This window comes from Suillus bovinus, assembly GCF_016758785.1.
Source record: "Suillus bovinus strain UH-Sbo-P2 chromosome Unknown EDB93scaffold_8, whole genome shotgun sequence".
In the NCBI taxonomy this organism is placed as follows: domain Eukaryota; kingdom Fungi; phylum Basidiomycota; class Agaricomycetes; order Boletales; family Suillaceae; genus Suillus; species Suillus bovinus.
Window position 1 is genome coordinate 82,886 of NW_024542064.1, and position 16,847 is coordinate 99,732.

The following is a 16,847-nucleotide window of genomic DNA, read 5'->3' on the forward strand; positions in this document are numbered from 1 at the left end:
AAGCACCAAGTGAAAAATCGGGGCGTGGAAAGCTTATATCAGCGACGCGTGGTCGATGCCATCGATGATTTAGTCCTTGACTCGACGGACTACTACTTATGAAATCATGAAGGCAACCTAATTGACCCAGATCTAGTTGCTCTAAGCAGCATGATGACCGCTCGTGGGTGCATTCGACATGCCATGGGTGCTTCTCGTGAGTCGTGGCTTACACAAGTAAGTACTTAACATCTCAATGGTGCATTTCACCCTCTCTCACGTCACAAGGACAACTTGTTGTGGACCCTCGCATCTCGATACTCTGAGGCGGTCGACTCGGATATTTTCTGCTTGATAAGCTCACGTTCAACATTGTTATGAACTTACCATGACGCGTGTCCAATTCGTGTCGGCGAGTCACGGTTTTACCAGTTCACACAAAAGACAACATTTTTCCAGTCCGATTAGCGCAGCTTCAGAACCCTTTATTCAATCCGAGTTCGACCGCTGACCTCGAGCACGTCATGGCACGCATGTGGTTCCGCTTTTCTACGGATGTACCTCCACCGTGGTGCGCACAAGATAGCACTATTCGTTTCCACTCCGATCACATCCGTGCCGGGATCCTCGTCATCTGTTGAGTTGTTTCGTGATCACACAAGTGCGGGATCTTCATCATCTGTCAAAGTGTTACGCCCACTTTTTGCACCTTCATTGTTCACAAGAATTTTTCTATTTTGTGATGGTGCAGCGGGCACCCCTGACTGACAGCCTGGAATACCCGGTCAGTTCTGTGCTGTTCCTTTATGAACATTTCATAGTGGTTTTCACAGATGCCTCCCACTGGCACTAGGGTCTACAGGTCACTCTGATATCCAAAATTCTGTCATGCAAATTGTTTCTCAATCAAGGTTACCCGTCCTGTGAGGAACGAAATTCGGTCTTCCTGTACTTCAAGTGATACGTCATGATACATTCGATAAGTGGTTCTGCAACCTCCTCCCATTCTGGTACATCCGATTGTTATTATCAGTTATAACTAATGTTCTCACATCGTTTCCATTCCTTCATCCTGATTCCTGCATCTCGATCTTTTATTTTTGGTCTTCCTAGACATGTTTACACTTTCATTTGCCACCCACTTTAGGCTCGATCGAAGTTTGGGTCCTGGTATGTTTGCTGCCGTTTGCTATTTGGTTGTCGTGGTTGTCGTGCTCTCGCGCGTATCGGGACGGATGTCAGCCCATAGTACTGTAACTAGCCCACACCCGTTGTGCGTTCGGCAGAGGAAGCAAGTGGCACGCTTCGCATTCCTTTGGGGTGCCGCAGGCACATTGATTTTTTAATACTTATATTCTGACCCATTCACAGTTACGAACAAGCAAATTCGACAAATCAAAAAGCTATCTCACAATGTACAGCGACGGAAACTGCCTTTTCCCTATACAATATGAGACACATGTATAGAGAAATCTTTGCCATATTCGATTCAAAAGCCTGATGGACTGTCTGTAGTTCTTATACCATCCACCTCTGCTCTAGACGTGGATCTCGTAGCTGGGGGCAGCTGTCTTCTGAACGATGTTTGGTTTGGGTGGCGGCATTGTCTTCTTTATGTTTTTGTTGTATCGTCTAGTATGTTTCTGATTTTACATGGAAAACCGAGCGATGTGAAACAGATATAATGAGGAAATGCTAAGCGATGGAGTGAACAAGGAATTAGAGTCCGCTTGGGGCGGAGAACGCCGTTGAGCGATACTGGAGCTGTTGAGCGCGGACTCGGAGGGGTCCTAGTCGGGGTGTCACTTGGCGTAGGTCCAAGAAGTGATTGAGTGTACAAAATCACACGCCTAAACCTGTGTTAGATCATGATTTCATAACGAGCTCCTTGTTTTTTTTACAAGCTTGCAGCAAAAACACCCAGAATTGTGTTCAAGATAAGTTGCCGACATCACCGACTGAAACTTTCCTGGGGTTCAAACAGTCGTGTGCGTAATGCTAATTTGGAAATCTAGATTCACTGTGATTGCCGAGTGCTTTCTTTTTGTTTGGTTTCGTACTGCAATACTTTCTTCATGACCTGATGCAGGGTCTTCAGGTGGGATAAATTATCTATCTCCATCATGCTGAATTTGTACAAGCGTGGAGCGGTGGTATAATAGCACGTCAAATGTTATCCTTATACACCACCATCATTCACCATTTGCTCACACTCATCCCCGAATATGACCGTAGTCTCAAATGATCCTAGTTGGTGGCCGCTAATCAGTTTTAACGTGTATTTCAGCTATTGGACAGGTTTGTCGCATCGTGATTTTTGGATCTAACATTGACTTGCAGTTTCACAGTTGCCGCCGCCGTCGTGGTTGTATACGATCTGGGTGAGAGGGACAGTCTTCGAGAACCGCTGATATTCTCATAATATCTCCAGTACTGACACTCGGACAAGAGGTAGGTTGATGATATCGCTACAGTAGCAAACTGGCTGAGAAAGGTATCATCATAGATTGAACTCATTTGGGTGAGTGATAAGAGTCCCATATCAGAAGCACAACAGGAGAATACAATGAATTCGTGACAGAGGCAACGCTGGTCGCTGATGACTGTGCTATATTTGGTTGTTCGTACCTCATGTTTTGCTATAGCGTGGTTGGCAAGTTATACTGACTCCAAAATGTTCTAGATACGTTATATCGGAATGCCATTCTGTGTGTACGTGTCGATGCCAACAAATTGACATTGTGCTAATAGCTCATCTCTGATGATTAGTATCGAAGTTCTTGGTATGTCTCATATGCACTGTGTTTGATTCTTCTGACCGGCGGTACACAGCAAATATGACAACGGTCCCGCTGACAGATGCAGTGAGTATTACGCAACCATCTCATTCATTCCCATCCAAATGAATACACTCGTTTGCAGGGGTGAGTGAGATTCTGAACATTGAACTGGGCTCAACGCAATGAGTTAATAGGTGTAAGTCGGAGTGTTTGATACTAGTATGAGGGTGAATACTAATTGAGTGTTTTAGGCAACAATATATTTTACGCAGTGAATGGGATAAATGTGGTCATAACTGGCATGTTGTGCGGTGAGTTATTCAACTGCAATACCTCTGCATTATTGACTCGACTGAAACACGATGCAAGTGATCATGATTGCTCGGTTGTATGCCATGTATCAGGGATCTAGAAGGATGCTCATCCTCCTTGTTATTATCTTCCTGGCTGTTAACATCGCCTGCGCAGTCATCGTAATAATAGCACTCAAGCATTTTGTAGCGGGTAAGCTCTAATCATCGAGTCGAAGAACACAGCTCATTTGACGAACACCAGAGGAGTGGATAATTTCTGGCACATATATGTGCAATTTTACAGTGGAGGGGGATGCCCAACTTCTGATTTCAATGACTTGGATTCTTAACACTGTTTGGGAGGTCCTCGCACTGTGTTTTTCAGTCTGGATTACTGTGAAACACTTCCGTGACCTGCGACGACTCAGCCCATCGAAGGGATCGACCATCAGGGACTGTTTCAAAGTGTTGATACAATCACATGTGCTTTATTTTGCAAGGTGAGTTTGTAATATGAATGTAGTCATTATCTTCTGCTAAAGTTCCGCATGTGCTAGCGTTGTTGTTGTCTCTTGCCTCCAGCTTGCTTATCTCTCTCCAGACTTCTCGGTGCGCTAACTTTTTGCTAATATCTGCTTGCAAGCACTGCTCATAATTTCTGTAGAATTCAAATTCTGTTGGAGCTCAGATACTCGTCGGTGCTGTTCAAATTCTATCTGCTATACAGCTATTTGTGCTGGGACCACGCCTCATCCTTAGCGTTCGAGAATATCACGCTAAGATCGTGAAAAACTCTGATGCAGAAACCAGCATGACTTCGATTGCCTTCCAGGGGCGTGTACTTGTATCAACTAGCAGCACTGTGTAGGGAAATGCTTGCCGAGTGGTTTGCAGAAAGGAGAATTGTAGTCGAAAATCCGTCTTGGCATTTATTTACCATATGATGTTTTAAAGGTATATTTAAGATCAGGTCTATGGAGACAAACACATGTTGTATGGCGACTGGAGTGTACCTATCAAATACGAAGTGTGTGGATCAACCTGTTACATTCCTAAGTTATGTAGATCCTATTACTTACAACAAATGCAACACGGCACCCACCAACTGATTCAGAGTCAAAGACTCCAGGTCAAGGCCTGGGTCTGCGAGAAATTATATTGAACTCCGAATTGTTCCCGGGCCGGGCCGTGGGAGTCGACACTGGCTATAGCCATCGACCGTTAACGTCTTATCTTACCTCTTCTACCGGTACCGTCTGGCATTGAGTGATGGCATCTTCAAGGTTAAGATCCACGGTCCATGACTGATGCCGGTAGGACAACGGCTTGAACCCCTTTGGAAGACCCAAATGTAAGTTTGATCATCCGTCTGTTGTTGACTCTGACAAGTTAACAACTGTATTCGTTTACTTGATCGGTTGCAGGGTTGTTTTCTTCTGTGAAGTATACATTTCAGCCTATAGCTCGGGACCGGTTTACTACTTTCCGGCTAAATGTTTTAATCTTGGTTCTTTGTAGGATTGCCAATCCAAACATGCTGCTTACCTTCATCCATGGACTCCCTCACTTAACGCCACCCGGGCAGTAGACAGGACTTACGAGTCAGTGTCATACATGTGCTTACGGCGTCATTATCGGCGGACTTCTTGTCCTAGAACTTTCCCCTTCATTACACCCGTCTTTAACGACCCGGGTCACAAGTATCCGGTGCAGTTGTGGGAGTGGACCCTGGATTACGCTTGTAGGTTATTACGGAAATTGGGGGAGCTTCGAGCTCGACTGAATGGAAGTCGTTGACCTGTTTCTTTCTGGAAAGTTTCCTCGAGGATGTCTGTCAGCCGCAAGCACTGCGAAATGCCTTGGAGTCATTGCATGATCATATCTAACAGTTGCTGATCAATGAGGATAGCTATAACACATGTGTTGTTCGATGGAGATGTCCAGCATTAGAATGAACTCGATCTCCAGATCTCCCCTGGATCTCAGAACAATACTACGTGACAGGGTATGCGATATATTATTCGTGTCCTTAGCAAAGTTGACTCGGTTAATTTTTCATTGTAGTCATGCGACTCGGCGATGCTGCCGACTCGTTTGGAGTCTGAACGTGCGTTTTATTTATTACCGATTTCATATCCCAGCTGAGGGTCATCCTTGTGTTCTGCATTTGTCAACAAGGCCCTGGTCTTCTACGTTTGCGAACACTGTTACCTGAGATACGGTCGGAACGGTGCTACGGACAGATATATTTATGAATACACTGATTTTGAATACGGTCCCAATTTGAGAAGTATTACATCACGCGAGTCTTATTTGGCTGTGTCTGGTGCATGTACGTCCTGATCTGCTTGCATGCACTATTGTGTCCTGATAGCCATATTGTCACCTAGGTTATCTCCTTGAGCATGACACGATCCGTAATATCACCGGTTACGAGGAAGCGCGTGCGGCCCCCATGACAATTCATGATAAATTCCTACGGACAGCAACCTGGGCGAAAATCTTGACCGAATTGTACTCAACAGTCATCCTTACTTGCCATTCGATTGCCATACTAGATCAAGCGCTGACGTGTGGCCCAGCGGGCATGTAATGCATATAATTCTAGCACGAACACCAGGTGTGCATGCTACCCACTGAGTGATGGTGTCCTCACCATAGCAGTCAGTGATCATGCGGATTTAATGATCATAATTGTAACGATCGTGAGCTGCACCTTACAGACGCATTGCTCAAGTTGGACGATGGAGGGAGAGTCGTGTTCTCTTACACTTTGCAATGAAATGTTCCCGTGATAGGTTAGCCCCGCCGAGTTCCCATTCGGCCAACTACTGTCGCATTATCTTACAGCCAGTATGCATCTGACATCCCCACCTATTAACAGTGTAACACCTGGAACAATCCGGTCTGTAGGCTAGCTTGTGCCAACAATACGACCTGAAGTTCCATGAGCGAGTTCGAAGTTAGACGACGTTGTACTTGAGTGCGGGGTCTATTCTAGAGATTTTTTAATCATTCCTTATTGCAAACTGATTCTCTGCTGATTCAGAGTTACAGTTCCTGTGGCAGGTTCGTGTAGGAATAAACCATCGCCATTGGCAACTTACAATTATCTCAGGTTAGATCCTACAAAGCTGTTACCCTGGGAGGGTTCGTGGATCATTGAGCTGCCATACGTCCTTTTGCTCGAACTGGCATCAAGTGAATTAAAGCTTGAGTCTGCTGTCGAAGCATCATCTGAGTAACTCTTCTATGAATCTGACGCTCACCGTAGCCGAGGGTTTGAGGCGCACGCCATCAGCCTACAGGCCCAGTGTTAAGAACTCGTGTTCGGGTTCCATACGCATGTCGATCGCCAAGTGCAGTTGCCGGAATAAATAGGAATAGTAGGTATGAAGGTTCTCTTCAGGGCCGAATTTCATCAGCGATACTGAGCTGTGGCAAGAAATATAGGCTCCCCCGGCCCGGGTAGTAGGCAGAAAGATGATAAAAATCCCAAAAACTGGCGCAAGTCAGATCCTTGATCGGCGCAAGTATGGTTTCAGGAGGAAAGCCGCAAATTATTATGGGCTTGGCCTATTGTTCAAACAAAGGTAAACGGGGAAGCATGCCAATGAGGCTGACGTCGAGTGCTCAGGCAGGCCTGAGAAATGGTAGTAGTTAATCTCGAGGCTTACATTGTAGAAATATTCATTGGAAGATAATCTGGTGTATTAAATGGATTGAACTCCGATCGGAATTATCCGAACCGGGACGATCACATCGCCGGAAACGCTGTCACGAATCTGAGTGACAAATATCACCACATCTTGCAACACTACGGCCATCACATTAACGGCTTCTCACCATTGAAATGTAATCATGGCGCATGTTTTTCGACATGTCCCTTACTGAGTTGCCAACTGGGGGTACTCATTTTTACGGTACCGCCAGAACCTCGGGCGGCGCGACCCATACCGTCTCGTACTTCTCAAGAGTGAGTTAGCGAACTCAAAGCTTCGGATGCAGATAGCTTGACCAACGGGGTTCTAGATTATCGTCCCCTCCGCGTATTACACCTAAGCTGTTTTTTTATTCAAATCTGCCGCATCCGGAAAACATGTCTGCCGTTACCCCCAAGTTATATCAGCCAGGTTCCCATTGCTATACTTCACCTATATTGATCTATAATCAGATCACTCTCGTTTTGTATTCCCCTGCGCCCATTGTTTGATCGCCCACATTCCGTCACGTTTCACGCTCACCAAGCACGTTCTGAACGTTACCCTCCAATCTTGAACTTACAGCATGGCAAGACCACGCGGTCCCAATCCTTTGCGTTCAATATCACCGAGCCAAAGTACAGATGATATTTTTCGGACGATCATGAAGGTCAGAAAAAGCTGGAAAAATCTCAAGGGTAATAATACCGAGCCTGTATGGCCACCTTGTCTCGAAGCCATGATGTTAAAAGGTATGGATCATATTTGATTGATAGTCCACGTGACTCTGAGTCGGCGCTCCTCAGGCCTTCAGGAATATGGATCCGTTCACCCAAGCTACGCCCGGGAAGCACATATATTAAGTCGGTTCCCTCAGCGCAATCAGTTCATCTCAGACTACATCTACCGCAAGACTGGAAAGTACAGATCATCAAAACAAATAGGCAGTCGTCTACAACAGTTCAAGGACACATTCGAGGGTCGGGAACGTAAGTATCCGTAGTCCTGTGCATGACATCACGGTAACTAGACTTTACCATTTTGGAAGTCGTCGATTCGCTTGCCCTGCAACGTCATGGCGCGCGGAGTGAAGTCGACTCGTCGCGGATGTTGTCTCCTCATAGCCGGGATGAACCTTACCCTTGTCCTTCCTCTTTATATTCGACGGTAACCAGCGTTGACAACTCATCCACCTGCTCCTCTGAATCTACTGGCTCATCTGTATCTGCTGGACAATACATGCCATCGTCTAAACGAAACCACCTTCCTGACATGCGTACTCCAGTATACATTGACATTTTGCCACAGTCTAGCTCATTCTTGAGCTCATCTTCCGAGTCATCACGTTTGGATGCACCATTTTCTTCTCCGCATGATTTACTCCCTCAAGGTGTCGCTTCACGCACTTCCTCAGACACACCACGTCCCATAAGGGACGTTGATACCACCGTGACCTTCGTCTCACCCTCAGCCTTCATTGGCAAGTCATCCTACATAGTCTTATTGGATGGCGCACCCATACACAGCGAGGACACAAAACTCAAATGTGTCGGACCATATTTTACCGGTTCTTCCGGCGACGTTCCGTTACTATACAGCACACCTCTAGTGCCCAAGTACTGGGAGACCCTGTGCAAATCTCCAGGTCCGTCCTTTCTGACCTTCACGTGTAACAGGTGTTTGATCGATTTGTCGTTTAAGATCCTACCGTATACACCATCATCCAGGATGTGTACCGTATTATGGATCCAGAAGCTCCCGCAAGATCCTCAAGTCGCCCACGTCCAGTTCCTGTCTTCTCTGCTACATACCACTTCCGGTATCCTGTCTCTGTACACGCATCCACAGCTTCCACGTTACCACATGGCGCATATCAAACTAATTCACAACTCCTCACAGACACTGCTCATGCTTCTTCCGAGTTACTTAACCCCATTCATCCACTTTCTTCCCAAAATTACCCCGTGTCCCCAAACTTCTCGGACCAAGAGTTGTACGAATACGGCACGCAAAACAGGCTGGACGAACCATTCATATTGGATGGCAGCATGGATAACCTCTGTCTAGATGACTTCATGCCCAATGACCACAACTCGCATGAGACGACACACAATGAGATGATGGCACAGTCATCATCAAGCTTCCCGAGCGACATCCGCAATTATGTGAGTAAATCTGCTCAACGAGGGTGACCTCCTGCTTACATCTCCATCAGATTATGTAGAACAGTATTGCACAGATGATTGTATTAGATTGGCATGTAGTGTATGCTTGTAATTATATCGGAGTGATCCCTCCATTATGAGGAATGTTCCAAGTTTTTTCTGTCTCCTTGTTTATTGTCCGTTGGGGGATGTTTTGTGGATGCATGATATCTCCTAAGCCCATTCAACCAATATGGCGGAAAAGAAATAAAGATACGATGAAGCATTCTGACAGGACGATTTTCAAATTTCTTAGTAGCGTGATTAGATTTCATTTCGCTTTCGGCGGATGAACTTTGTGTGGCCTCAATCCAAATTACTGCTCTTTACCAGCGAGATGAATTTGCCTTCGCCTCAAACTCTATCGATATCATGGCGAGGTCAGTCAACTGATCGATTACCCCTGGAATTTTGGCCGATATAGTCCTCCCTTACCTTTTGCGCCAGTAGACGTATTGCTTATCAGCGCTGAAGACACGACTTTCTTGACGTCTTTCTGGGCTCCACCAGCGCTTGCCGCTTTGGCGAGGGAGCTAGAAGGCCACAGCCCAACATGACAAAAATGGTGTTCAGCTCCTTGGCACTACCATTCGTGTAATAGCATCTTCTACAGCATGTGAGGAATCAAAAAGGTGTCCCTGGACCCAATGTCGAGGGAAATTAAAGTATGTAGAGAACAAAATTGGGAGACACGAGGTGACGGAGGTTAGATATGCCGTATATGCGTTTATTTTGGACCATCGAGTTTTTCTCAAGTACCTAACAAGCGGATGGCTGGTTAGGCAAAATAATGCAGAATAGATTGTTATGAGCTTTGAAAAATATTTGCAAAAGATGATGCGTACAGAAAACAAAACTTGATCGTATGGAGACCCGGACTATCACGGACGACTGTATCCAGCTTTCCTGATCCATGTTGTGACAGTCATCCGAGTCGCCCCGTGGTAGTAAGTGTTAGAACTATAACCATGGACATTGATGCATTGATATTCGAACACTCGGGTGCATCCTTTTGCCGGCAGCCTGTCGCCAGCACTCGGCCTCGTGCTCAGGCTCATCATTTGGGGTCGGCACTGCATCGTACCCTGGGGGCCGGTCGCAGTTATACGTGACTGTAACTGCGCAGTCATGGTCTGCTGATGTGAATTTGAAAATGTCAGCAGAAATTTTCACCAGGAAGCTCAGGGATTGGACGGTGGTCATTCCTGTATATTGAGAGAGGTTTGGACCACGGCAGCGACTATCACCATGCTGAACGGGGACCTGAGTTGTAGATTAGTCAGCGGGTACCTCTGGCGTTAGTGGCCCAAATTGGATACAAACCATTATTTAATTACAAATTCAACTCAGCCAACAAGTTGTTTTTTTAATTCTATGCCGCAGTATTTGAGCCCGCACATAGTCGTCCATTATACGACCAGGGAAAGTGCTGGCCTCAAGGTGATCTCTTGATATTAGATGACGTTGACCTGATCGTGATCAGGGAAGGCATACACTGCTCTTTGTTGCCAAGATCTAGGCGCTTCCACAGTAGAAACGCTAGCTATACGAATCACTTTGCACGACAGCCTCATTCACGCCGACCCAGCCTGCTTCGAGCAAAACCTGGCCGAGCGTAGATTTTCGAACCATTCCATGGGTATCCCCAAATGCATTGTAGAGCATTGCAACAAATGACACGAAGATTGTTGCGATTGCTTTACATAACTTTTTCATCTGTTCACCGAGGCCGACTCTAGTGAGACATGCTCATAAGTACAGTAACATTCAGCGAGTCCAGTCTGCGTAAGCCTCGTCATCCATCGCTCTCTCATCCCCACCGTGCTGATTGGATACATAAGTCCACAAAGTTTGCTCAGTGACATGTTCATAAAGTCATCTGGTCCTTCAAGTGGTCACCTACAAGCAGTGACTGCGCCAGTACCCGTTTTCGCTCTACCAAAGGCGGATCAGTGACCACACCTGCCATGCAACCCCAAGTGCTGAGACGCCTACCACTCTTGTCAACATCGCCTATCAAAAATGGAAAATCTATCCGTATATTGTTTTTCAGCGACACCGCCGTTTGTCCTGACCCGATGGCCCATACCTGAACATGTCTTTGGGGTCGCAGACAAAAATATACAAAAATATGGAACGCCTTCAGTCACCCTCTAGTATGACGTACGGAAGAATGATGGGACTCGTTAAGAACCGCGCAGATCAGTCGTAGGACATTTGATGGTGCGTCCCTTGTCATGAGAATGTTTCTCATATTCACAATGGCTCGTATCTAGCCTCTTTTCTATCCGACTGCAACTTATTGAGGCGCTACCTTGTCGTTTCCACAGTATACTTACGCTTCACGATGCTGTCAGTACCTCGATACGGCCGCATCTTTTTCTGTCGCCTTGGTTTGCTGTCCGAAATCTTACCCTTTGTCGAGACAGTGAAGTTATGTTCAACTACCAGACAATGATACAATGCTTCGATTGCCTTCTGATTTGTCTGTTCTAAATCTACTGCAGTCTCCCATGTACATGTCTTACTCCCCCAGGCTGCTGACTAGCATCGACAATGTTGTCAGTCGTCATGTCCGTCCGTTTCAACATCAAGCTTACCGAGCCAGTTCCCAAATTCTCATGATTGAAAATGAGAATAAACAGCGATCATTTGACGAGTGCGCCTGCATAACACAAAATAGCACACGATATAATAAGGTCTGAGAAGTGGGTGTTGAAACCCGATACAATCTGCAGTGCTCAGCAGTTGAAGCTGTCGTGCCGAGCATAGTGTATAGCATATGAAAAAGCACCGAAAATATTAAGGAAACATTAGTCTGCACCGCTCAGGAATCGAGGCGTGCTCGGTATGTACAACACGAGGGCATAGCACGGAAGAACGAATCAAAAACAGGAAACTTGGCTCGAACATCATCTACTTCTTTTCTGTCAAGTCCTTTGCTGCAGGCTGTCAGTAAGTTTCGACTTTCAGATTCACAACAAGGGGAGGGAACGTACACAAGCGATTTTCAAGGATGAACTCGAAAACCTTCTTCTCCAGTTCTTCTTTGTTGTAGTTTTGACGAGAAATCTCTTCCGCTCCTTTCTCCACTGCGACAGCTGTCGGAGATTTCAGATAGTAGTCCACGGCCGACTTGATGTACTCCCATCCCTTCGAGCTGTTCGCGAGGAAGGCGGAGTACTCGAGGACGATGATAGTAGCTGAATACTGTTATTAAGACTCCAACTGGTCAGGCAGGGACAAACTAACCGATGCCAATCTGAACAATTTTGTTTGCAACAGAAGTTTTCACAGCCTGCTGTACACTCTTACAGTGCTGAGGATCAATGCGCAGGAAAACCAACCTACCAAAGGCTGAAGGACGCGAATAATGCCATTTTTCTCGATTTTGGTCTAGCCATAGGTGGAAAGTGTGGGTGTCAGAATCCACTCCGCAGAGCAAAGTACTTGCCTCCTACAGGAAAGGAATATAGGAATCATGAGGTGGCAAATTGAGATTTGATTAATAACAGAGACGCACCTTCTATTTGGTTGACGTGACAGTTGCAAATAATTAACCAGGTTGTGTACGACAATGACTGCGGTGCTCAGGTAACTTACAAACTGTCAGGGGTCGGAACCAGATGAGTATCACCAGAAGGTTTGCTATCCATGGACGTACGAGCTAAATAAGATTGTATGTCAGCGGAGTTCCACCATATCAGACAGGATATGATTAACACACATTCTACGAACACATGATGAATACAAGCGATGAAGTGGCTAAAATCCTAAGCGATTAAAATACACGCACATCCTATAGAGTGAAAGATCCAGCAAAGAGATTGAGACATTTAATCCTTCACATTATTAGGGTCAAATGACTCACATTCTGCACAGGGCAAGAAAATATGCAATGAGTGAACATGGAAAATGAGTAATCACGGAGGGATACTCAACGAACTACGCATTATATGAGCGATGGTGGTCTGACTCATGTGATAGAACAGAAAATACTTACATCAAGCTATGAAAATGAGTTACCATCATTATACTATTCAGTATCATTTGAATACAAGATATGATCAAGACACCTACCATCTGCCAAAAAAAGCAAGATTTGAGCACTGTCCACATGGGTTGCGGACAGAAAGTCATGAAGGCACTTACCTCCTATCAACAGATGAGCAGTAACGATCGTCAGCATGAGTTGAGTATGAAAAAAATGGAAGGTACATACGTTCTGCCAACAGGCAAGCAGCAGCGAGACATGGAGATCATGAGCACGGGTGGAGAACTAGAAACAATTAAGGCAATTACCGACTGTCGACAGGCGAGCAGCAGCAAGGGATAAATATCATGAGCATCGGTCGAGGACTAGAATCAATCAAAGCACTTACTTCCTGTCAACAGGCGAGCAGCAGCGAGGGATGGGGATCATGAGCAGGGGTCGAGGACAAACAATCAAGGCACTTACCTCCTGTCGACACGCGAGCAGCAGCGAAGAATGAACATTATAAGCACGTGTCGAGAACTACAAACAATCAAGGCGCTTACTTGCTATCGATAGGAGAGTGAGCAGCAGCGAGGGATGGTGATCATGAGCACGGGTCGAGGACTGGAATCAATCAGGGCACTTACTTCCTGTCAACAGGAGAGCAGCAGCAGGGGATGGTGATCATGAGCACGTGTCGAGGACTACAAAAAGTCAAGGCACTTACATACTGTCGACAGGCGAGCAGTAGCGAGGAATGGGGATCATGAGTACGTGTCGAGAACTACAAACAATCAAGGCATTTACCGACTGTCAACAAGCGAGCAGCAGCGAGGGATGGAGATCATGAGCATGGGTCGAGGACTAGAAACAATCAAGGCACTTACCACCTATCAACAGGCGAGTAGTAGTGAGGGATGGAGATCATGAGCACGTGTCAAGGACTACAAACAGTCAAGGCACTTACATACTGTCGACACGCGAGCAGCAGCAAGGCATGGAGATCATGAGCACGTCGAGAACTACAGACAATCAAGGCACTTACCGACTGTCAACAGACGAGCAGCAGCGAGGGATGGGAACCATGAGCACATGTCGAGTATTACAAACAATCAAGGCACTCACCCGCTGTCAACAGGCAAGCGGCAGCGAGGGATGGGGATCATGAGCACATGTCGAGGACTATAAACAATCGAGGCACTTACCCCCTATCGACAGACGAGCAGCAGCAAGGTATGGAGATCATGAGCACATCGAGAACTACAAACGATCAAGGCACTTACCGACTGTCGACAGAGGAGCAGCACGAGGGATGGAGATCATGAGCACGGGTCAAGGACTACAAACAATCAAGGCACTTGCCGACTGTCAACAGGCGAGCACCAGCGAGGGATGGGAATAATGAGCACATCGAGAACTACAAACAATCAAGGCACTTGCCGACTGTCAACAGGCGAGCACCAGCGAGGGATGGGGATCATGAGCACATGTCGAGGATTACAAACAATCAAGGCACTTACCCGCTATCGACAGGCGAGGGTATGGAGATCATGAGCAGGGGTCGAGGACTACAAACAGTAAAGGCACTCACCCACTGTCACAGGCGAGCAGCAATGGGGATCATGAGTACGTATCGAGAACTACGAACAATCAAGGCATTTACCGACTGTCAATAAGCGAGCAGGCAGCAGCGAGGGATGGAGATCATGAGCACGGGTCAAGGACTACAAACAATCAAGGCACTTACATACTGTCAACAGGCGAGCAGCAGCGAGAGATGGAGATCATGAGCAGGGGCCGAGGACTAGAAACAATCAAGGCGCTTACCGACTGTCGACAGACGAGCAGCAGCGAGGGATGGGGATCATGAGCACATGTCGAGAACTACAAACAATCAAGGCACTTACCCACTGTCGACAGGCGAGGGGATGGAGATCATAAGCAGGGGTCGAGGACTACAAACAATCAAGACATTTACCGACTGTCATCAAGTGAGCAGCAGCGAGGTATGGAGATCATGAGCACGGGTCAAGGACTACAAACAATCAAGGCACTCACCCACTTTCAACAGGCGAGCAGCAGTGAGGGATGGGGATCATGAGCACGTCGAAAACTACAAACAATCAAGGCACTTACCCGCTGTCGACAGGCGAGGGGATGGAGATCATGAGCAGGGGCTGAGGACTACAAACAGTAAAGGCACCTACGTACTGTCGACACGCGAGCAGCAGCGAGGGATGAGGATCATGAGCACGGGTTGAGGACTATGACCAATCAAGGCACTTACATACTGTCAACAGGCGAGCAGGAACAAAGCATCAGCGTTGACCATGCTGTTGGAGCTTCATAAACCACAATCTCACCAGCTGTTTATTGATGTGCAACTACAGTGAAGCAAAATATATCAGAAAGTCTAAAGTTTCAACACTTCAATATTTACCATCCATGAGCACCATCACCAGGGCATCGTCAGATTGAATAGATATTCGTCTTACTTTGAGATGAGGAAACCACTTAGCAATGTCATACTGATAGACACCATCATTGATTCGAAGTAGCCCAAATAGTTTATGTGCATGATCAACAAGTGTTCTAGATGATGTTGGAACAAAAATGTGATCTATAAAATCTGTGACTCACGCAACGGCGCATTTTATACAAAGTTCCAGGTTTGATTGTTGTGTCGATACCAAGCACAACCGTAATTCTTCGTTATCCAGTGCGAAGGTGGTGCGTTCCAGTAGAGTGTTACAATTTGTATTTGGCTTGTTCATATCTAGGACGGTTACTAACGTCAACTTTGACATGAGACGAGTCAAAGCTGAATCACTTACTCTCCAAGCGTACGTAGAACTTAGGACGGGTGCGGTTTTCAGAGTCACATAACCTATCACAGACACCTGTCTGAGTGAACAGCTCTTCGACGCGTTTTGCAATCCTCTTTGAGCGTTCTTCTGCGGATATGTCTTTTAGTTGCTTCTTGAGTTCACCATACGCGAATGGACGCAGAGCCTCGAACTTGGTGAACACTACAACCACAGGAACTGAAGCATCATGATTTAGTCGAAGCATGGCAAGTGACAATAAAATTAAAAGCTTACCATGCCCAGTGTCGCACTCCAAGAAGAACTTCTCCTCCGACCGCTGGAATGTTCGACTTGGTTCGTCCATCGGAATACAATACCTGATGGCAATCAACAAGCGCAAAATATCAGAAGGTAGTTACTTGCCAGATGGCATGGATTCGCTCCTCCAGTTTCTTCGCGTGTACGCGTTCTGAGACGAATTTCTTCATGTCCTCAAACTCTCCTTCAGAGCCCGCTTCAAAACCGCAAGAGTCATGAAAGACAAAACCAGGATTGCTTTTGAACACCATTTCGTTTGAGATGTTGTGATTTCCGCGCTGAGGATCCAAGTCCGTCAGCGCATAGCCTATATGCACAGGACAATTGGTGCACACACCTTGATCGAGGATTTTACGACGTCAGCATCGATCTACTCACGATTGATCAGCAGTAGACGCATAGCATAGATCATCACGCGCACCTTTCTTCCTTTGGCATCGTAGATTTCTGGTTCATCTGTAGTGTTGCAGACCTTCTGAAGAATGGTCGTTTTGCCTGCGTTTGCTCTCCCTACGATCAGAACTCGAAAGCGCTCAATTATTTCTCTTATTTCCTGGGCATCCAAGGTTGCCATTTTGGGGATTTTGATGTGCGTCCTGAAGTAGAGGTGATTCCGTTTATAGTGAAAGTTATACCGGGTTTGCCTTTTGTTTTGATAAATCAAATGTAAACCTATTCGGGTGTATGGCTGGTATAGCATTTGTCCAAACAAATGTAGACAAACGCGTCGCGTCTCGACTTATGTAATACTTCGCCGGTACCCAGTCCCGGTCTACTTGCGTTTTACAG

The 16,847-nt window shown here is 46.3% G+C and overlaps 3 protein-coding genes across 3 annotated transcripts; 1 reads left to right on the forward strand and 2 right to left on the reverse strand.

The window, feature by feature from the left end:
• The first annotated feature begins 6,850 nt into the window (after positions 1–6,850).
• Positions 6,851–9,087, forward strand: EDB93DRAFT_1200595 (uncharacterized protein). The gene is made up of 6 exons (XM_041450935.1): positions 6,851–7,028; positions 7,085–7,505; positions 7,560–7,742; positions 7,802–8,398; positions 8,455–8,918; positions 8,969–9,087. The coding sequence occupies exons 2-6, from the start codon at positions 7,340–7,342 to the stop codon at positions 8,975–8,977; spliced, it is 1,419 nt and encodes a 472-aa protein (XP_041311074.1). The 5' UTR covers positions 6,851–7,028; positions 7,085–7,339; the 3' UTR covers positions 8,978–9,087.
• Positions 9,088–11,873: 2,786 nt separating this feature from the next.
• On the reverse strand, positions 11,874–12,440 carry EDB93DRAFT_1246930 (uncharacterized protein; the record flags this gene model as incomplete). Its single annotated transcript, XM_041452515.1, has 4 exons — positions 11,874–11,899; positions 11,957–12,160; positions 12,210–12,353; positions 12,419–12,440. The coding sequence occupies 4 exons, from the start codon at positions 12,438–12,440 to the stop codon at positions 11,874–11,876; spliced, it is 396 nt and encodes a 131-aa protein (XP_041311075.1).
• A 2,400-nt stretch (positions 12,441–14,840) lies between these two features.
• On the reverse strand, positions 14,841–16,704 carry EDB93DRAFT_865247 (uncharacterized protein). The gene is made up of 9 exons (XM_041457747.1): positions 16,480–16,704; positions 16,396–16,428; positions 16,164–16,336; positions 16,035–16,117; positions 15,768–15,977; positions 15,574–15,709; positions 15,374–15,525; positions 15,292–15,317; positions 14,841–14,916 (listed from the first exon to the last, which is right to left on the reverse strand). The coding sequence occupies exons 1-8, from the start codon at positions 16,630–16,632 to the stop codon at positions 15,304–15,306; spliced, it is 954 nt and encodes a 317-aa protein (XP_041311076.1). The 5' UTR covers positions 16,633–16,704; the 3' UTR covers positions 14,841–14,916; positions 15,292–15,303.
• Between the last annotated feature and the right edge of the window lie 143 nt (positions 16,705–16,847).